The 23543-nt window shown below is 39.2% G+C and overlaps 1 protein-coding gene across 2 annotated transcripts in view; it reads right to left on the bottom strand.

The window, feature by feature from the left end:
* Positions 1-23259, bottom strand: part of KIF2A (kinesin family member 2A) — a 62332-nt gene extending 39073 nt beyond the window's left edge. Inside the window, exon 1 of one of the 2 annotated variants that reach the window (XM_049623477.1) lies at positions 22928-23259. In XM_049623477.1, coding sequence (XP_049479434.1) covers positions 22928-22991 — 64 coding nt within the window. In that variant the 5' untranslated portion in view covers positions 22992-23259. The remainder of the gene's footprint in view (positions 1-22927) is intronic. The other variant, XM_049623476.1, reaches the window with a different exon arrangement.
* Positions 23260-23543: the final 284 nt, after the last annotated feature.

The following is a 23543-nucleotide window of genomic DNA, read 5'->3' as shown; positions in this document are numbered from 1 at the left end:
CTTTCTTCCAACTCAGTTCCTAACAAAAGAGAATCGTGATAAATTATCTTAAAATACACTGACCTCAAACTTTGGTGACTTCAATCATATAACTGATGAAAACAAAAGATCTCTCATTCTTCTTAAATAAATTTGATATAAAATATTGATTCCAGTACAATAAATCAAGTGTACATTTAGTTACAGGAACCAAATAGCAGTGTAGAATGCATATTCGTAAACTTGAGTGCATCTTTCCAAGTAGAATCAAAGCAAAACAGGTTATATTAGCTTTCATTGTCTTAGGTTTGTTTTACAGCTGTCTTTTAAGATAGACATTCCTTTTTTTCAGCTTACTTTAATTTAGACAGTAAAAGGATGCTCTGTCAAGAATATGAAAAAAAATTCACCTCTTTCTTAAGTTTACAATATAATTTTCTGGCATTATAATAGTGAAATTGGAAAAAGTTGGGAAAATGGAGACTGCCAAAATGCTGCTTTAAAACAGACTAAATATGACAATCAAAGGACACTACTAAAGCATTAGTTAGAAAATAAACATTAATTACACAGTAATATTCATACATCATTTATCTTGCCAACTATCTCAAAGTTGCTTATAATTTATTATTTACATTCTCTCCAACAGAAAATGCCAATCTGTTCCTAGATGTCCCTCACAGTGAACAAGGACAGTAAATAAGTAAATGAGGACAGAAAAGAATATGGACATTTGTCAGATGATTAGAGCAGATCCAGCAGAAGTCAAACTCTCAAACTCTGATATCCAGGTTTTGTTAACTAATCTAAACAGTGATGAAAAGAATTCTTAATGAGGACTATCTAAGCGTCACACCTTCTTCAATAGCTTTGCTGAAACAAGGAGCCATTAGAGAAGGATACAAATAATGCCTCAGCTGACACTGGTAACAGTGCTGTTGCTGTCCAGTAAATCCCTGGGGAATGTGACTTTGCCAAACATAGAGATCTTTTTGTTTTGGTTTATCACATTTTAAGATGTTACTGTTTACAACTAAATTGAAAAGTTCTAGCATTTCTCTTCTTCGACTTTAAAGCATAAAGCTAGAATTTTGATACTAGAAGAGAAAATTGGGAATGATACGGCTAAGAATTTTCATGAAGAAAATACAACTTAATATATGGGACAAACTTCATATTGTACACAAACTACCAATTTTCCAATTCTTACCTCATCTACCCATTGTTTTGAAGAGGGATATGAAAATTCAATACTGCTCAGTTTCTCCGGGGTGACAGGAAAATGTCAGATCTTGTTGGGGTATTTTTTTGTGATGAATGAACCACACTGCACACTAACAATTTGCGCAGATTTGTCATTTAGAAGAACCACTGCGCGCCCTTTTAGGAAAGTTGATTTTTAACTCACACAGGTAGGAAGAAAAACATCATAAACGGGCCAAGACACCATTTAAAAGTATTAAATCACCGTAGTTTCCTGATATTACTTTGCATATTTGGGGTTGGGGGAAAGATGATTAAAAATTGTTCAAAAACACTAGTAAAGGGAACATAAAAACAGAATTTCTAAAAAAAAAAAAAAAAAAAAAATCCCCCAAACACAAAATAGCATTTAAAAAACTTCACAAAGTTTATTAACTAAGTAATTCAACACATTCTAATTATAAAGTCATTCTTTATACCTACATTCCCTTGGGTTTTAGAATACCCATATTGTATCTTTCTTTCCTCATTTGTTTAGAATAAAAGATCTGCTATCTCAAATACCACAGTTTTACAACCAGTGTTGTTAAAAAAAAAAAACACACATTGCTGAAGAAATGCCTTTCACAGATGTTCGGCTAGATGCATTGAGCAATGCTATCTAATTGCTCCGTAGCTTAAATTCTTATTTACTCAAAAGGGAATTCTATAGCAATACAGCTGTGCTATTTTGTGAACTTTTCACAGCGACATGTAGATATATTATCTTCTCTTATCTTAAACACATCCTAATAAGACACACGGATCTTTTGGAAAGTTTTCAACAGCAGTAACCCAGGTAATGTAATCTTTATTACCAGAATTTAAATAGCACTCATAAAATTGCCAAAAACGTTATAAAATGTTCAACTATTTCAACTGGTTTTCAGCTACCCTCCTATTATTTCATTAGGAAATTTAAGGCCTGAAGTCAGTTGACTGACCGCAATAGTGTTTTGTAAAAGTTGCAGATATGTTAATGAGGACACCAAGCCAACCGATGACACCAGAATCTTTCAAAAAAACCTCTCACTGATAAAGAGAACAAGCAATCTGAATATTCTACTGAGATGAATCTTACCGTTTATCACTTAGAAGAGAAACTTGCTACTGTCTATAGAAACAATAACATATGCCAACACAAATAAGAAAAAATCCCTAGTATTCAAAATCTACCCTGTCTACCCTTCCTATTGTCCAGGATGACAGGACAGAAAGTTTCCCTGGAAGCCCTAAAGAGTGTTACAAACACATCGTGATATTCAAAAACACATATTCTAAAAAAACATTTTCACTAGAAAATGAAATCTCTGGAAACTGCCTACCAAGCCAAATAATGATACCTACATTTAAACATTCAGGGGAGCCTGCGTGACATGCTCAGGGGAGCATCTGAGCATGACTTTGGCTCAGGTCATGATCTCACAGTTCGTGAGTTCAAGCCCCGCATCATGAGGCTTTGTGCTGACAGCTCAGAGCCTAGAGCCTGCTTCAGATTCTGTCTCACTCTCTCTGCCCCTCCCCTGCTTGCACTCGGTCTCTCTCTCTCTCAAAAATAAGTAAAATTAAAAAAAAATTTTTTTTATTAAAAAAAAAACACATTCAAAACAAAATTGCTACAGACATAGATGAAATCTTCCCTGGAAATGCTGAATCTGTAGTCATACAAGTGCAATGTCAACCAGCCATCACTAAAAATCAATTAGTTTAACTTTAAAGGGGTCACATTCTGAACCACTAAACAAAAATGCATTCCTTCGTGCATTATTCTATTGCTTGAATAGCAGTCCAAATTCAGAACATTTACCCATAACTCCTTTGTTACGGACCGAATTGCACCTCCCTGCAAATTCATATGTTGGAGTCCTAACCCCCAATAGGATGGTGTTTGGAGATGAGGCTTTGGAAGTTAGATGAAGTCTTGAGGGTGGAACTCTCATGAGGGGATTAGTGGCTTTCCAAGAGGAACAGGGAGATGCTCTCTCTGCCAAGTGAGGACATAATAAAAAGGAGGCCATCCGCAAGACAGGAAGAGGGCTCTTATCGGGAACCCAATCAACCAGCCCCTTTATCTTGATTGGACTCTCCAGCTTCCAGAACTGTGAGAAATAAATGTCTGTTGTTTACAAGCCACTTGGACTACAGTACTTTGTTATAGCATCCAGAATAGACTAAAACGTTCTCTTTCAAATGATATTGACCATGATTTAAAAAAAAAAAAAAAAAAGGATCAAAGATACGGCATGTTCCCTGCCCTATGCCAAAATCTCAATCCCTGACTGCAATGTCACTACTTCTTCCAGAAACTGATTACTACAATCTCTGCTCCACCCTACCTATTGAAGACTATGATGATAGAGGCTCTGAGCCACGGATATTTCTATTTTCAATGCCAAGCCAATGTGGATTAAGAAAATAAGTGATCACTACTTTAAGCCCTTTTACCACTAGGGTAAAATGTGAAATACCAAATGTAGTGTGGCTAGAACAAAAAGTGTGCAAAGAAAAATAAAGCCATAGAAGCACATTATGGACAGGGGCTAAAGTCAGACTATGAGTTGGTTTTATACATATTTTTGAGGTACCTATTGGACATCTAGTGGAGGTATAGTGTGTCCATGTATACGGTATATATCTGATATACTGAGGATGGTCTAGGCTAAAGATAAAAGCTTGAACTCTGTCAGCATACAGATCATGCATTCTCAACAGGGGTGATAGTGCTCCCAAGAAAGCAAAAACTGGCTCTTTGGAAGGGGGCATCTTAAATATTACAATGGCCTGTAGCCCTCCGAAGGGATATAGTACATAAACAGAATATATACGGCATTAAAACTTCATGGGGGGGTATGATTAGGAGAAAAACGTCTAAAATAGCACTTTGAAGGAGGGCAATAATTAAAGAAGTTTTGGAAAACAATGATACGGTATTTAAGGCAATGAAAGTGGATGTGATCACCAAGAGAATTTGGATGGAAAACCTGGTCTTCAATGTACAGAAGTGAGGGAGATGAAATACCAGCAAAAAGGATGAAGAAGTTGCATGAGGAAATTAAGAAAAATCAGGAACACAGAGTTCTGAAAGGTGAGTGAAGAATGCATTTCAGAAAAGAGAGAGTAAATCAACAGCATCAACTGTTGTTAATGTATCAGGTAAACTAAGAGCAATGCCTAAATGTCAAAGTGAGATTGACATTTTTTTTAAGATGACAGAAGTAACAGCCTTCCAATGGTGATGAAAATAATTCAGGAGAGAAGAAGTGGTAAGTTTGGGCAGGTGAAAAGGGAATAGGATCTAGTATACACGTGGAGAAAAACGGCCTAAAACAGAACAGAAAGAGTTGATTCATGGAAAAATATGGAAGAGAGTTACACGTGCAGATACTGGTACTTGGGTACATGTAGTAGACTTGCAGAAGCTCTTTACTGGGAGTGCCTGGGTGGCCGAGTCGGTTGGGCATCTGAATCTTGATTTCGGCTCAGGTCCTGATCTTAGGGTCGTGGGATGGAGCCCAGGGTCAGGCTCTGTGCTGGGCATGGAGCCTGTTTAAGATTCTCTCTCTCCCTCTCCCTCTTTCCCTCCCCCACTCATGCACATGCACACACATGTGCTCTCTCTCTCTCTCTCAAAAAAAAAGTTATTTTCTGAATGCTTGTATTTCTCAGTGGTGAAATGGCAAGCAAGGTCATCGGCTTAGAGTATGGGTGAGTAAATAAACACTAAGGATTTTATGACAAAAGTGGGCCAGGAAAGAGTGAATGGACTAGAGATATGATTGCTCATTCAAAAAAAAAAAAAAAAAAAGCAACCATGAATTTAAATTGTGGTCAGTCAGCACAAATGTGATTTTCTCCCCCTCCAGTCAATTTCAGACAATCAAGAAAGGACAAAGAGGTATAAAATATACATGAGGGAGAGAGAATGATCTGCCAATCAACAGAGGGGGTAAGGGAGCTGAAGATATACAAACGAGGCAGTGCTTATAAAAAAGTTAAGTAAGGACATGAAGGGAATAAGGAACAAAAACAATAAGGAACAATAAAAAAAAGTAGTAGGATTATAAATCCTGGTGGGGTCAAAAGATTAGCGAAATCAGGATATTAGAAGGAAGGAATATGCTGGAAAGACTTGAGTGGTAAGTGAAAAAACGGTACATGCCTAAAGCGGAGATTATGGAGATATTGCAGGGAGATAGTTTTATAGGTATATAGTAAGTGGGCTAAGGCCAAGAGCAAGATCACTGAAAGGAAGCGAAGAAGTTCAAAGAACTGAGAGGCCAGGGTACTGGAGGGATCACCTATACGTGAATGCTGCAATTACCAAGAAATATGATTGGAATCGGATAGGAGACAGTAACAGTGAATCAGAAGCAAAAATCTTTATGACATTAGGAAAGTTGGCAAAGTCTTAGGTTCCTATCTTAGGAAACCAAGTATATGGGTGTTTCCATTAACGAAGGTAAGGAATAGAGGAAACACAGAAATATGGTGATAAAAGGCAATGGATTCCATTTTTAATGAGTTTAATTTGAAATACTGGCAGGAAATCCACGTGATAATATCTAGATGTAAGACCTGAAACTGAAGAGAAAAGATATGGTCTCAAAAGACATGTTTAAAAAATTTTATCTTAAAAATTTTAGTTGTTATGAAAAATTACAAACATATACAATACATTTATCAACACCAAATGCCCTTCATTCAGTTTCATTAATGTATAACACATGGTCAATCCTATTGCCATTCCTCCCACCACCACAAATGGATTATTTCGAAGCAAATCTGAGACATCATCCATATTTACTGCAACATTTAGAGGTAACAATTTTATAGGTTTTTCATACTCTCCTTTTTTAAAAAAATTCCATTCTAATGCATTTATTTTTCTTCTCTTCCCAGATGTTTTAGTATAGCTGGAAGGGTTTTAAATAAAATGAATCCCATGCACAGATCTGTTTTAAAGTAATTAAGGAGAAAGGATCATGAAAGAAACCAAAACAAATCATCTTTACCATAGTTCAAGTTTAAACTCTACATCCCGAATATGTCTTTATGCCTGGTTTTAAGTCATGCTTACTATGATTTCTCTAAATCCAAGACACACAATATACTTACATGCACACCTACACACACATAATAGTCAACTTCCAGCAACATTCAATTCTGGTAACAAAGACAGCCAACTTCAAGACTAGGATTTCCTTACTTATCCTCTATCAATATCCTCTCTCACACTGCAGTGTTGTTTTTCACAAATGCTAAATTAATTTGTTCTCTATTTTGAAAGGTCAAGAATGAGTGTTAAGAGCAGAAAAGAATACATGCAAATATTTTAGGTGATATAGGTCACGGAAAGAACTATAAAAGGACATAAAAGCAGATCACACCTTAGATTAGGCAAATAATTTCTTAGAACAACAAAAGCACAAGCAACAAAAGATGAATAAACCAGACTTCATCAAAATTAACAACTCCTGGGGCCGTTTCATTTTGTTGATGGTTTCCTTTGCTGTACAGAAGCTTTTTAATGTAGTCTCACTTATTTTTGCATTTATTGCCTAAAAAGGTTATGTCATGTAAGTTCTAGCTCAATTAAAAAAAAGAAAAGTAGATCACAGTAACTAGGGAAAACGCAGAGAAATAGAAGACCAATGATAAAACACTGGGAAACACCAATATTTAAGAGGGAGACAAAGAACAAAAACATAGAAAAGAGATTAAGAAGAATAGATCAAGAAGTAAGAAGAAAACTCAGATAACGTAGTACAATCAAGTCCAGGAAAACAATTTAAAAAGGAGGAGTTGGGGGCGCCTGGGTGGCTCAGTCAGTTGAGCTTCTGATTTTGGCTCAGGTCATGATCTCACGCTCTGTGAGTTCAAGCCCCACGTCGGGTTCTGTGCTGACAGCTCAGAGCCTGGAGCCTGCTTCAGATTCTGTGTCTCCCTCTCTCTCTGACCCTCCCCCGTTCATGCTCTGTCTCTCTCTGTCTCAAAAATAAATCATCATTAAAAAATAATGAAAAAATAATAAAAAAGTAAAAAGTAGGAGTTGACAAAAAGTACTACAATTGACAAAAAATATGAAAAATGCTCACCTTTACTAGTAACAATGCAAATTTAAATAAAACTCCTCCCTGTTGCCTATGAAGTTTTTTAAAAAAAACTTTACTGAGATATAATTTACATAATATACCACGTATCTATTTAAAGTATACAATTTAATGGTTTTTAGCATTTGTAATATTTTAATCACTTCAAAAAGACACCTCCTATACTGTCGCCATCACTTCCCCATTCTTCCAACAACCCCCTCCCCATAATAAGCAACCACTAATCTACCTTCTGTCTCTATAGATTTCCCATTCTAGACATTTCATATAAATGAAATCATATAATGTGGTCCTTTGGACTGGCAACTTCCACTAAGCATGAAGGTTTTTCTTTTTTTTTTAATGTTTATTTATTTTCAGAGAGAGAGCACAAGCAGGTGAGGGGCAGGCAGAGGAAGAGAGAGAGAATCGCAAGCAAGCTCCCCATGTCAGGGCAGAGCCTGATGAGGGACTCGATCTCACAAATCGTGAGACTATGACTTGAGCCAAGATCAAAAGTTGAACGCTTAACCGACTGAGCCACCCAGGCATCCCAAGCATAATGTTTTCAACGTCTTGTCTATGTTGGAATATACCATTATACGAATAAACCACAATTTGTTTTTCATCATTTGATGGCCACTGGGGTTTTCACCTTTTGGCTATTATGAATAATGTTATAAACATTAATGTACATGTTGTCATATAGACAGATATTTCCCTTTCTCTTGGGTATATTCCTAGACTATAGCATTTTTTGTTTTATTTTTTAAAGACTTTTTGTGTGTGTGTGTGTGAGAGAGAGAGAGAGAGCACACAAGTGCTTGGAGGGGGGAGGGGAGGAGGAGGGAGAAGAAGAGAATCTTAAACAGGCTCCACCAGTGCAGAGTCAAACCGAATACAGGGCTTGATCTCACGACCATGAGATCATGACCTGAGCCCAAATCAAGAATCACATGCTTAACCAACTGAGCCACCCAGGCACCCAAGACTTATTCTTTTTTTTTTTTTTTTTTAGAGCAGCCTGAGGTACACAGCAAAATTAAGCAGAAGATAGGATTTTCAAAATACTCTGTGCCCTCACATATGCATAACCTAACTCATCATCAACATCCCCTGCCAGGGTAGTACATTTGTTATAACTGATATCTGCAATGACACAACACCCAAAGCCCATTATGATTCAATTTTGGTGTACAATCTATAGGTTTGAACAAGTGTATACTGACATGTATCCACCATTATAATACCATACCCAGTATTTTCACTGCCCTAAACATCCTAACTTCTGACTACTCATCCGTCCCCCCACTCATAACCCATAAAACCCTGAAAAGGTTTTTAAAAACCTAAATTATCGAGGATGTAAGCTCATGGCTAATCTAATTCATTGCTGGTGTTAAGTTCATTAAGTTCATAACTCACTCAGTCAATACTCAATGAATGCCTGCTATGTGCCAAGTACCATACCTGACGCTAAATTTCTAATAGAGAATCACAAAGACCTGTATACTTACAAAGGGTGACAAATTTTATTATGAAAAAATAAAGTGTACTGAGAAATAATAAGAAGAGAGATCAAATTTTGATTATGAGAGTTACAAAAGACCCCTTTGACAAATGCAGAAATAATGTTTAAGATGAAAACGAAAAGCCACAATTAAGCAGAGTGGGGGACAAAACATCTGAGGTGAAGGGAACACTTTGTGCAAAAGCTCTGAGGTAAGAAAAGTCACTAAATGAAAGCCAGTGAGGGTCAACAATGGGAGCAAGGAGGTAAGTGGATAAGGTGACACATGAAAGGTAAGAGCCTGATCACATAAAGCCTTGAAAGGTCATGTTAAGGATCACCTGATCCATGTTCTCCAAAATCCTGACCTACTGATAATCTTTCCTTGCTCTTTATTTTCAGCCTCTTCTCATCCCTCTAGCTTCTTCCCTTCAACAAATATGCTGATGTGATTTCTCTCCATTAATAAAAGAACAAATTATTAAGGGGCATAGCCATGCATCTTCCACTTCCTCCGTATGAATGAAAGCTCCATGTGGAGACATATTTTTGGTCTTCCTCCCCACCCCACTGTTTTATACTCAAAAACTAGTACATTGCCTAAAATACTCAAAACATATTGGTTGAATAAACAAATAATACACATACTTTCACCCAACCACCCTTCCAGGCAAAAGCTGATGTTTTGGACAGTAAAAGAACAGAGACGTAAGTGGCTTTAAGAGGTTCAGTTCCTTGATCTAGCCTCAAATAACGAGGCAATCTACTTAAGTGAGTTAACCAACTACAAATGAACAGAAATACAGGCAAGTAATTTCATTAACACATTTATTTCACTGTGTTCAGAGTCTGAAAAAAAAATTCCCATTTATTTAGTAGGACTGCTCAAGTTTATTAGGTTAAAAACCATAATGTTTATTTTTCAAGACTTTTAATTAAAAACATCACCTTCTTCTCATTATCGGATATAACATGACATCTTGTTTTTCTATACTAGCTATCATAACACTAGAACTTAAATGTTTTTCATTATATGTCTGGACCTCATAAACACTTTATAAATTAAGTATATTATCTTTTCTGGGCCATTTAACATCAAAAGAAAACATTCTACACACACAGTCCTAATTCTATAATCCAAGCTAGCAAATCTCCAAAAGGTATGTTGTACAGTGTGTGGACAAGGGTATGAAGCAAGGGGCACTTGTGCAGTTAAGAAGGTAAATTCACATTTTCTCTCTAGAAGTAAATTGTCAAGATCTTTCAAAATTAAAAATATTATTTTTAAAAATTTTCCAACACAGCAATTCTATTTCTAGAACCTTATCCTACAGATAAAGGCATCAATATGCAAAAAATGTCAAAAGTTCAAAATTATTCACTACAGTATATTGCCTGTGTAAGAACTACAGATTGGGCACAATTTGAATTGTGTTATATTTAACCAATAAGAAATTGGTTATTATTAACCAACTACACACACACACACACGCACACACACACACTCTACATATAGGCACAAATTCACAAATATTTGCTTGAAAATGCAAAACAAATCCATGCACACATATACAAGAACCTGGAAATACCAGTTATCTCCTGGGAGAAGACTTAGGTGGCTAGGAGGCAGCGATATAATAGACTTTCCAGTATATATCCTTTGCAGTTTAATTATTAACCACAGGACTATATTATTATTCAAAACAGGTAATTAAATTAAAAAAAACAAGTTGAAAGTGTACATTAAAAGCAATGACACATACCTCTTGACACTGAAGATGAACACAAATCAATTTTTTTCCAGAATGTCAAAATTAAATAGAGCAGTGAGAGAAGAGCAGAGTTATAAGTTCATTTAATCATTGGTTCAAAAAATAGATAATTTACTAAGCATGAACAAGCACTGTCCCAGGCACCAAGGATACAATGCAACTTGAGTCTGACCAAAGACAATTAAACAAATATAATCCCATGAGTGTTTTTATGAGTAAACAGAAGGGACTGGGAGACCACAAAGCAGGGGACCTATCCTAGTCTATGAATCAAGGAAGAAGGGAATGTTTAATAGAGACAAAAAAGAGCAACAGCAGTGGATTCAGTAGGCAGAAGTGTAGTATTCTAATAAGAGTTCAGTGTGTCTGGAATGCCTCAAGTAAGTTGCAAAAAATCAGACTGGAGAGGGAGGTGATTGTTCAGGGTCTACAGTAAACTATGCTAAAGTTGGGCTTTAGCCAAAGGGCAACAGACACACAGCGTGTGACAAAGTTTTAAGCAACAGAAAGTTTTAAGCAAGCGATCGGGGGCCAAATTTGTAGGTTTGAAAGGTTACTCTGAAACAGTAATCAACCAAAGGTGGAGATAACAATTAGAAATTTGTTGCGATGGCTCAGGCAAGACATAATGCTAGCCTCACAAAGTTATAGTGGAAGGATGGAAAAAGTATATGGATTGAAGAGGTACCTGAGCTGTTATATATTAAGAGAAACTGATGATAGGACATGACACTGGGAAACACCAAGGAGTCTAGGAAGACATCTAGGGTTTTGAGTTGGGCAGTGGGTGATGGGTTCAATTTTGGACATGATGAATTTGGACATGTATGTATGAGACAGCCATGTGGAGATATTTATTAATCCATCAGATACACAAAGAATCTGTAGCCAGCCAGGGCTGAGGAGAAGCATTTAGTCCACCCAGAGTGAGATTACTGTGTGAGAAGTACTACAAGGCTAGGATCAAGCCCTAAAGAACATCAACATTTAGAAAATGAACAAGGGCGTCTGAGCGCTTCAGTCTGACTCTTGGTTTTGGCTCAGGTCATGACCTTATGGTCTGTGAGAAGGAGCCTCGCATTGGGCTCCAAGGTGAGCGTGGAGCCTGCTTGAGATTGTCTCTCTCTCCATCTGTCCCTCTCCCCTGCTTGCACCTGCTCTAAAATAAACTTTCTAAAAAGTTAATTAAAAAAAAGAAAATGAATGGGGCGCCTGGGTGGCTCAGTCAGTTAAGCGGCCGACTTCGGCTCAGGTCATGATCTCACGGTCCGTGAGTTCGAGCCCCGCGTCGGGCTCTGTGCTGACAGCTCAGAGCCTGGAGCCTGCTTCAGATTCTGTGTCTCCCTCTCTCTCTGACCCTCCCTTGTTCATGCTCTGTCTCTGTCTCAAAAATAAACATTAAAAAAAAAATAAAAAAAAAAAAAAGAAAATGAAGAGAGAAAGAAGCACCTACAAAGATTGAGAAGTAAGAGTAGGCGGGGTAGGAAGGAAACAAAAAAATTAGTTAAGGAATGGCTCTTAATGAAACCCAAAAGAGTATGTAAGGTTAAAAGCAATGAATTGTTCTTAATAAAAGTGTACCCTCCTCAAAAAAAGGTATACCCCAAAAATCAAACCAAGAAAATACCCATATTTAGGGTCATGTTGTAACCAACTCTCAATATCAGCTTTGGATGGCAGGGAGTGGAAAATGTAAAAATTCAACCCATACATTACCCTAAAGACAATTTCAAACAACAGTTTTATAAAAAATAAAGATCACTGAACCTAGACAAGCCCCCAAATCCATCAATTATGCCAACGGACTCCTAGCAAGTTGCTATAATCTCTTGTATTTTCCTGACAATATAGCTGCTCATCTAATAAGAAACATTCTTTCAAATGAAGTATATGCTCTTGTCTAAAATTCTGAAAGTCATGAGAACAAGGACGGCTGAAACTCATGCAATGGCAAAGAGTCTGGCAAAAGCCAAAATTTCGTTTTCAAAAAAAAAAATCATAAAACCACCGAGCACCTGCACTGAGTGCAACAGCGATTTAACAGTTGGCTATAACTGACACAGTAGTCTTTACTAGGGAGAAGTCCTATTTCTATTCCCTCAAAGGCATCAGATGAAGGAACACAAATGGTCATGCAGCAGATGCTAGATGGATTAATAAAAAACACCTGAAGGCAATCTACACCACAGAAAAATGAAAGCATTTTTAAATTAATGACTTCCAATGCCTGGAACATCCATAGTACACAAAGAACTCTTATACAGAATTAGTGTAGAGGACTTTAGAGGCAGACAACCTATGTTCTAATCTAATCTCCTATTTGCTACTTACTTTATGTATGACCTTATTCCTTTTTTTATGTTTATTTATTTTGAGAGAGAGTGAGAGAGAGAGAGAGACACTGCAAGCATACGCGCAAGCATGTGTGCACACACGAGCGAGGGAGGGGCAGAGAGAAGGAGAGACAGAATCCCAAGCAGGCTCCACACCATCAGCGCAGAGCCTGATGTGGGACTCAAACTCACTAAGTGCAAGATCATGACCTGAGCCGAGATTGAGTCAGACGCTTAACCAACTGAGCCACCCGGGCATCCCTATGTATGACCCTAGACAAGTTAATTTCCTTAATGTAAAAATATCAGCACGTTTTGACCAACAGCAGTATTTTATCAGAGTTGTCTGTGATTAAATTCTTAAAACTTAACCTCACTAACTAGGGCCTCTAATTTGCTCTCCATTCCTAAAACTCATGTATAGGTAAGTCACTATATCAGTTTCTCTTTAATCCATAGCAAACTAAAATAATAACCCTTCCCCCCTCAAAAGTTTAATGCTGCTTGCACTCCAACTCACTTTCCATGAGATGAGACATTAGACCTCATGTATTTATCCTACAAGAGGAATTCCCTATTTTATAAATAGAACAGCTGTTTAAATTATTTAAGTTCAACCCTGGCTCCCCTCAAGAATGAAGCTCTAGCTCTAGACACACTGCTTGGACATCTGTCACAGCATTTGAACTTAAACTCATAATGTCCATGGGTCAAGCATATCTGAATTCTCCCACTGCACTACAGCTCATTTTAAAAATTGTGTTAGCAAACCATCAATCTCTCACATTGGCCAACAGATGAAGTGTAACAAAAATAAAAAGCAAAAGTTAACCTTAAATGCAACCCTAAAGGGTTGACCCTCATTCTTAACATTTTTTAGAGCAGTTTTAGGGTGATAGCAAAATTGAGCAGAAAGGTACAGATTCTCCATGTACCCCTGTTCCCACATACCCACACCCTCCCAAATCATCAACAGCCCACACTGGATACACTTGTTACAATGGATGAACCTACACCGACACATCAATAATACTCAAAGTTCGTAATTAGGGTTTGTTCTTGGTGTCATGTGTTCTGTGGGTTTTGACCAATGTATAACATGTATCTACCATTATAGTATCACAGAGAATGATTCCACTGCCCTAAAAATCCAATAGGCCCTATTTATCCCTCAGTTATTTCTCTTTAAGTCCTAAACTGCAATAGCAGTTAAGAGATTCTTTTTTTTTTTTTTAATTTTTATTTTATTTGAGGAAGGGAGGGAGAGAGGGAGGGAGGGAGGGAAAGACAGAGTGAATGAGAGGGGGAGGGACAAAGAGAGAGGGAACAGAGGATCCAAAGCAGGCTCCATGCTGACAGCAGAGAGCCCCATGTGGGGCCTGAAATCACAAACCCTGAGATCATGACCTGATTCTAAGTGAGACGCTCAACTGACTGAGCCACCCAAGCACCCCGCAGTTAAGAGATTCCAAATGCTGAAATGACATTCAGAATATCGAGGATGAAAAGTAAGGCAAAAGCCAGAGCAGAAAAAAATAGGGCAAAAATAAGAGCAAAGGAAAAGTAAAGGAGAGCAGCTACCTTTCGAGAATTAAAACCCTTCATCCATTAAAGAGCCGAAGCCAGATCCTTTAAGTGTTGTTTTTCCTTCCCATTCCCTTCCAGGAATTCTAAGAGGGTTTTGACTAATATACTATAACAGACTCTTCTTAAGTAGGCAAAGCAGTTAGTTATAGCTTAAGTAAATTCCTGCTCTACATATAAACATTTATTGGAAGTGACTCATACCTTAGACTCATTTTAAAGATACTAGCTGCAAAAACTATAAACAGCCTGATTTGGATGCTCTCTTTGATATTAAATTGTACACAGGCTCTACAGTCCTCTACAAAATATTCATGAGTAGGATTAGCTTGATTAAACAGAACTGAAGAGATTTTATAACCTACACTCAGACTTTCCAAATGTTAAGTCCATTCCTTTCAACACATCTGGTCTTTACTCAGCACAAGTGATATACCACCATATAACATCAATTCTTTTTGCAGGCTGCTAGATTTCATCTGTTCCTTAATCATTGCTCACCCTCCTAGAATGATGCAATCTTATCCTTGCTAGCTCTCATTTTCAGTATTACTCTACCTCTAATCTATCACTAATCACGAGCTAACTCCTATTACTGCTCTTAGGAGATTAAGTCCTACCATAGTTTCCAAGTGTCCTAGAAATTAATTCCAAGAAGCATTACCTTACCTTTGTTTCCAAGTCTTTAATAAAGTGCCCCAGATTACTTGTCCTTCCTTATTTTCCTCATCTATCACCCTCCCTTCTGCCTGTTTTAAATGCCTTTACCTCACAGCCCTCCACTTCCAGCTCAGGAACTTCTCACATGCTGCACATTACATGCCTGGAATGCCTCCTTCTCTCCAAGGCAATCTACTGGTCATCTTCTTCCCACCATTTAAACTTCACTCTCCATGAAATTTTGTCAGATCATCATTAGGAAATGCTACTTTTGCTAAAATAACAGATCACAACCCTGGGTGCACACTGAAATCACCTTTATGTGTGAAGTTAAGTTTCATCAACGTATGAGGTGTTTTAAAATAAAATACTGATTCTCAGGCTCCATATCAAACCAATTAAAACAGAATCTCTATGCAAAGGGCCAGGATAATGGTGCTGATGGGTGGGGGTTTGTTTTTTATGTTTGGCTGTTTTTAATTTCAATGTCCCAAGGTGAATTCTGTGAGTAGCCAAGGTTGTGACACCACTATGCAGAGTCTACCCAGTTTAGAAACAGCTCCCACAACCACATTTATCCAATGGGTTAAATATATGTAAATCTATCACATCCCACCCCACTAAAATACCCTTACCACATTGTCCTGACCAATGTATATAGTATAAATATATGAAATTGCCCTTCATAAGCCTTAAACACTTCCAAGTAATTTATACACTCTGGGCATAGAGTTCCTCTTCAATAAAATGGGTAAAATACTATCTGCCTTGCAGGGCTGTCATAAAAATCAAGCAAGATACTGGATATTAATACATTTAGGAAAGCAAATGACTTTATAAAGGGTGCAAATGTTAAAACCCTTCAGATATCAAAAGTGACACCTGGATTCAATTTTTAAGAAAGAAACAGAATTCACATGGCAGTATGGAAGATACAAGGTATCTGGAAGACACTGATAGCCGCTGAATGAGAGTTATAATCAAAAAGGAGTCTTTGTACAGTGTAGACACTCAGCTGATCCTGTCTTTCCTTTAAAAATTTTTATGTAAGTGAAATCTGGTTAAAATTAATAGCAAAACCAATAAAAAATCTGGAGAAGTCTCTGAAATTAAGTAAAATACACAGCTCAGGGAGGTATCTGATTCTCATAGTCCCCTGGCCACACTGTGTAGGGAGGTTACTTCCAAATTACATATAAGCACTAGCAGCTGCTCCATCAGTTTTCATGCTCTTGTTCCCTAATCTCTGTGTTTATAAGCACCCCAACCCAGAATTCCAAAATCAGTGGCTCCTCCACCAGAAATTTAAAACTGAATAAATCTTATTCCTTTAGATATCAAAACAAAAGTAAAAAGTCATAAAGTTAAAACTCAGATGGGTATTAGAGAACAGAAAATAGGCCAGTAATGACAAATAATGCCAATTTCAATAAAGTGGCAGGAGCTACCAAGACTGGTGGAACTTTATTAAGAAGAATTCTGAGGATCAATATGAACTTACCAGGAAAGCACACCATAAGGGATAATGGATATTAGTCTTGCACAGAGGAGGTGAAAGGGATAACATATATGACATCTATTTTCCACAAGACTCATAACTTAGAGTCCAAATAAAGAGCCTAAACCTAAAAAGGGAAGTGGTAATAATGCACACACAGAACAGCATACTTCTATCAGTCCTAATCACACCATACATCAATCATTTATTTACTGCTTTTGAAGGCAGGAACTGTGTATTTTTTGTATCTCCAACACCTATCAGAATACCTGATACATAATGAGCTATTAATAAAAATGTATTTGATAAATCAGTAGGAAAAGAGAAAACTATGAGACACACTGTTTTGTGATATGACATAATCACTCAGTCTATATACCGAAACATTCTCACGCTCTAGTAAATGCCCACCTGAACTACAAGCTTGGTTGTAGTGGATAATGAGAAAAACAAGTAGCACCAAACTGAGAGAGCCCAAGGACTAGATTTATAAGCACAACTTTAAAAAGGGACACCTCCCCACTCATTTTACTCCCAGTTACAAAAAGTTAACCTAAGGTTAACCAACAATGAAACGATACTGTATTTTGAGGAGGTTTTGTTTTTGTTTTGTTTTTTTTTTTAATGTGTATTTTTGAGAGAGACAGAGACTGAGAGCGAAGCGGGGAGGGACAGAGAGGGAGACACAAAATCTGAAGCAGGCTCCAGGCTCAGAGCTGTCAGCACAGAACTAGACACAGGCCTCAAACCCACAAACCATGAGATCATGACCTGAGCCAAAGTTGGACGTTTAACTGACTGAGCCACCAGGCACCCCTGGAGGAGGTTTTTAAAGACAAATCCCAATGACCATGAACTTGAATTTATTTACCTCTCCATATAAGTACATGGCACAGTAGCCACTGCATGTAATCAAGGGCTTGATTGTTTAACATGGTGAGGTTCTAACTTCTATTTTCACTTAGGCACTATAATACCATTTTTATTACTTTAATCAAAAGAGGTAGTATGTGATGGGAGGGTAACCTATAACCTGTATTTACTCCACAGCTGGACCAGAAGAGTGAAAATTAATTGTACTCAAGGCTTAAGAATTGTATCTATTCTTAAACTCAGAAGAATGATCTCAAAACAAATAAACTCCTTAAAAGATTATTTTAGGTTACAGGGCAGAGGTGTTAAAAGCAAAATAGATGGCTGAATCCAAGAATTAAGCTTTGCAAAAGATTAACGTAATATAGGGGTGTCTGGGTGGCTCAGTTGATTGGGCATCTGACTTCAACTCAGGTCATGCTCTCACAGTTTGTGGGTTTGAGCCCCGCATCAGGCTCTGTGCTGACAGCTGGGAGCCTGGGGCCTGCTTTGGGGAGTCTGTGTCTCCCTCTCTCTCTGTTCCTCCCCAACTTGTCCTCTGTCTTTCTCTCTCTCAAAAATAAGTAAGCATTAAAAAATATTAAAGAAACAAAGTAACTTAATGACAAGTACACTTGTGCCTAGGAAGAATGGGTCTGGATGATCTCTCAAGGAACCCCTCTCTGGATTTTCCACTCACGCCTCCTTCCCTATTGAAACAAGACAAACGCTTAACTGACTCTGCTATTTTCTAGACTTTAAAAAAATTATAACATATAAAACAAGTTGACACGTAAGTTTTCCCCGGGGTCCCCAAATTTGTGTCATAAGAATCAAGTGACTAAGCAATGAACCTGGGATTCTGTAGTAATTCTGGAAGCAACAAGTGACTAACTACTGAAAGGGATTTTAAAGCCTTAGAGTGATGAATTTTCATCCTTATAGTCAATAAGATATCAGAATTCAATCTGATCTCACCAATTCAGAAAGTTTAATTCAATGTAAGTTTTCTGAGCCTCTCTGGTAATAGTAGAAAAAAATTTACTTACTACAGGAGCTTTTAACATCAAAAAAAAAAAAAAAAAAAAAAAAAAAAAACCCACCAAAGTACAAAGTATACAACTTCCTACCATTATCCAAAAACATCTGTCCCACTAAAAAGAAAAGCAGGAGTGAAAGAACCGAGGGTTTGGTTCAGGCTATGTCCCTAATTAATTAACATGTGATCTTGGCCAAAAAAAAAAAAAAAAATCCAACCTTAGATTCTATGCCTATAAAATGATAAATCTACCAGCTTCCACACTGCTTATTACATCATAGGGTTTCTAGTGAAGATCCAATTAGATAACCTGTTTGGAAAACTATGAAGGCCTAACAGACACATATATGGAACCATTATCATGCTAGCTACCATGTAAAAGGAAACTACTAATCCACCAATTCCTCCATTCCACCCACTCCACAGAGCCACAAAATTGTACCTAAAGAACAACCATATTGCTGTGTTGTTCATCTTTATTACCTACCTTCACACAGTCCATTCTCCAAAAGTCTATATAATGACATGTAAAGATGAACTAGCAGAAGAATAAACGTGGCAAAGTAGATACAAGAATTAGGCCATTTAAAATCTTTCCTAAATAAAGAGTGCCTGCCCTAAACTCCATGATTCCCAACAAATCCTCTGAAATCTTTAATTTCATGATTTCAGATGCTTAATTAAAGCATTCTTTTCCTTAACATTTAATTAAGACACAGGAATATTTTTCATCTTTGTGACTTTCTATTTACTATACCATCATCACTTTTTACCAGATCATTCCAACTGGGCTTAACACTGCTCCCTAGTGCTTTTCCTATGACTGAGAAGCAATCTCCTACATATCCTTATTGGGCTGCAGAAAGCTGTGTATGGTTCCTAAATAACTGAATTCTCCCTTAACTGTCACAGTTCTCAGTTCTTGACAGATAGTCTGGTTTCTATGCTGTGCAAGACAGGTTCCTGGCTGCCACTATAAGTTGTATGAATATAGCTAGACAAGTCACTTGTGGTGACTTGGGACTCTGCTTCCATATTTATAAAAGTGATAACTACATTAACTTCAAGGATCTTTCAGGTTGATCTTTCTCTTCAGATCAAATACATCAATGCTGTGACTAAGAGACCCCCAGAGAACAATCCCTTCATAGTTGCAGCTTCCAAATATTCAAAACATTTCTCGTTTCTCCCCTAGTCCTCAAAGGATAATCACAGCTACTTCAAAGAGATAAGAGATATTTTAACAGTATAATTAAAACCTACAGTTTTAGAGTCACTGGATTCTAGAAGGGAATCGAATCAGAGGATAACTGAAAGCCACATACAAAAAAAATAGATTACACATGAATGTCCTATTTCCAAAAATTAGTCTAATTTCTTACCAGGTTATCTCCTGTGGTGGGGATCAATCTCAGTACACCTAACTTCTGTCATTTTTAACTTAAAATACCAGAAATGTCAAATTAGCTTTAGTACATCACTCAATTGCAGTCAATTCCGGGGATGCTGAATTAAGAGGCCTGAACAGAGTTGGGGGAGGGGAGCAGAATAGGGATGTGGTAGCAAAGGAAGAGCCTCGATGGAAGGGTTTCACTTCCAGGTAAGATTTCACCCAAATAGTTAACTTATATAATGTTTGAAAACCAGAAATCCAGTAACGAATGATCCACTCAAAAACTATATGCAAGAACCTTTGCTAGGCACATAGAGGAGATCCACAGATAAATTCAGGGAATTGAAGAGACTATTAGTAAGTATTCTAATCCAGTAACACCTGACTTTGCTTGACATGGATGTGAGTAGCCTGCCATCCCTCAACTGGATTCTCTACAGCACCTGGTCTCCAGTGTAGTCTGAAAACACAGTATTAAAAGAAATATATCCAAACATCAATACTTAGGAAATATGCTGCCTCATGAGTGATACAGAATGACTTAGGAATTCAGAGGCTGACTATCCAGGGACTAACTCCCCATCTGGCTTTAGCAATCAGTGAAGACTTACTGGGATTAGTTTTGAACAGGGTCTTGAAAGATAAGAATGAATCTGTTTTAATTTACCTGTTGGCCCTCAGAATATATGTTTTATTTATATATGAGCATCACTTATTGGAGAAGCATGCTCTGAAATAAGGGCAAGGATCACCATCAGGAAGCATGCAGAACATCAAGTTACCAGTTAACTGCAGTCTGCAACAGCCCTTCTTCACTCATGTGATTTCCATGGTCTCAGGCATCACATTAGTGCTCATCCAACTACAAAGTTTATTTTTGTTACAATAACCACTACTGTTTTATCTTATACAGATGTGCTATAGACGTGGGAGGAAACAGAACAGCTTCTTTAAAGTGAAAAAGGAAAACATGCAGGGAGTCTCCCAGAGACTTCCTTCTGTGAAATACCACCATCCAATGCAAATGGCTATTCCCTTCCAGTTGTCTAATTTTACCTTCCTCCAATTCCATCTTGCACCTGATGAGCATAAATGACTATACGCTGGGATAATACACATTGCGATGATTTCCGTTATGACCTCATGGGGAAACTGCTTTGAAATGTAACTTTAGATTATTAACACTTACATAAACACAAAGCTCTTAGACATGTCTGGGTTTCAGGTAAATGCAAAAGGTAAATGTTGAAAGATTAGTAAAAGTCTCTATCCTAGAACCCTACAAGAACCAAAATTGTTTCCAGTAAAACTTTTAAACAAAAAAAATTTTAAAAATAAAAATACAAAGCTTTGGAATGCCATATGACCCTTTTTAAATATATATTTTGTAGTAACACCTACAATCACAAAGGCTTAGAATGTAAAGAACTTTACACATTTTATTGCACCCTCCAATTTTAAATAATATGCAAATCCTACTTTTGTTGTAATACAGTGCACCGTCATTCATTCTAAAAAAGAAATGACAGTAACAGCACTGTTAAAGGACAGTTATTTGAAAAGAAAATGCAAAGAAAGCCCAACCCAAATAAAGGACACATCGCCTTCCCACTAGTGTTACTGGTAACTTCTAAAGCTCTAAGCGGTGTAATTTACCTTTTCACATACAGGGTAATGATGCTTCTGGTTGTTAAGGCAAATTATCTCAAATACGAGGGAAAAAAACCCATTAGCTATATAGGGCCTACCAATATATCACACAAAGTAACAGCAAAGTCAGTCTAGCTTCACATAACTTGGTCAAACTTGCTAGAAACCAAGAGGGGGTGAATGTGAGAGCAACCTTACTACTGGCTAGACTAGAGAATAATAAGCCATAAATAAAGGCTTATGAGCAAAAGGGAAATAGAGTCAAGAACACCACACATCTCCATTACACATCTCTAGCTCCTTTCAATATTCGCACTGAAAGAAAATTTTACTTCTCTCTCCATGAGTGTTTTTCTCCTTTACAATATAAATTATTTCCAAGCCTGGCTGGCACCTCACTCCACACCCCAAGCCAATGACACAAAACATTTTTTCCAATTAGAACCTATAGAGAGATACATAAGCCCAAGGATTTTTTTTTTCTTTTGAATTAGGCATGTATGTTCACCTCATCTAACACTTTCCTCTTGGCTACCTCTCTAGAGAGTGTGAAAATATCAACATCCGGTGGCCCACCCCCACCCTCTCAGTAATGCATCGCAGAGCTTAGGCTCATCCCTCTCCTTCCCTTTCAGTCTCATCACCTCTGAGAAGCTCATCGAACACCACGTCCCACTGCTCCCCCCCACATATTCATGGCCGAGCACGACGTTCTCGGCATCCTTCTTCCAAGGAAAGGACTAGCAAAAAAATGAAAGGCATGCTCGAGAAGCGAAAGCCGAAGAAGCCTGCCCAGCTTCGGGGCTGGCCTTTCCCCACCCGCCTCGGACCGGTAGTCGGTTCTCTAAACCCTGAAACCAATGGTCTCCACGCTCTCCCCCCCCCCAACCCCTTCAGAGATACTGCCGGAAAATGAAAAGGCCCGGGTGAAACGCGAGGCTGGGTGCTCCCTACAGAAGCCCGTTGGCCCCGGCCCCCCGGGCTGGAGTCCCCGGGGAGGATGGAGATTGCGCGAAGAGCGCCGCCCCCCCCCCCCCCCCCGCCAGTCCCGGGACCCTCCGCCTCACCCGCTCGAACCCCAGAGATGGGCCCGCGACACCCAGGCCCTTTGCCGGCAACCCCTCCCCGCCCCCCGCACTGCAGCGGCACCCGGGGCGGACCCCACGCCGGCCTCACTCGCACACACGCCACACACAAAAGCGCCGCGGCCGCCGCCTTCCCGCCCCCACAACCCGGCGGAGCAATCAATGAGGCGGCCGACCCCGCGTCCCCTCCGTGAACGCTCGAATGCGGGGCCCGACCGGCAGGGGCGGCGGCGAGGCTCACCATCGCTCCGCTTGATCTCCACGTAAATCCCGATCTGTATCTTGCCGAAGTTGGCCGTTGCCATCACCTCATCTGGAGCAGCGGCGGCGGGCCGAGGGAGGGGGACGGGAGGGCGGAAAAGGCGGGGAGGGGGCGGGGTAGGTGTGGGAGGGGGAGCGGTTGCCCGCGGCCGCGCCGGCCCGGGCGACAGCGTGAACGCGAGACGGGGCCGCGAGGAGCAGCGGCGGGGAAGCAGGCGGAGGCCCCGGGCCTGCAGGCCGGCGGGAGGACGCGCACGCCGGGGCGTCGGGGTGAAGCGAGGGCCGGGGCCGTCAGGCGGCGCGGGGGAGAGTGGGAGGGCCCGCGCCGCCCGCCCAGGAGCCGACGCTGGGGAGGCGGGGCGCCGCGCGCCTGCGCAGAGCGCACCTCCCGCGTCTCTTCCTCCTTGGCCAGCTTTTCCCTGCTGCCTCCAGGCGTCCCCAGCGCAGCTATGCGGCCGGGTGGGAGGGCGTCGGCCTTGGCTTGGCCGGCCCTGGAAGCGGAGCGCGCGCGGCGCGGTCTCCGAAGAGCCAGGATCGAGTTTGATTTCGGCGCGCGGCCTGGAAGAGGCGGGAACCCGTGTACTAGTGCCTTCCTG

Source organism: Panthera uncia, unplaced genomic scaffold (genome assembly GCF_023721935.1).
Source record: "Panthera uncia isolate 11264 unplaced genomic scaffold, Puncia_PCG_1.0 HiC_scaffold_160, whole genome shotgun sequence".
In the NCBI taxonomy this organism is placed as follows: Eukaryota; Metazoa; Chordata; class Mammalia; order Carnivora; family Felidae; genus Panthera; species Panthera uncia.
The sequence above is the reverse complement of the archived record's forward strand: the minus strand, read 5'-3'. Positions and strand labels throughout refer to the sequence as shown.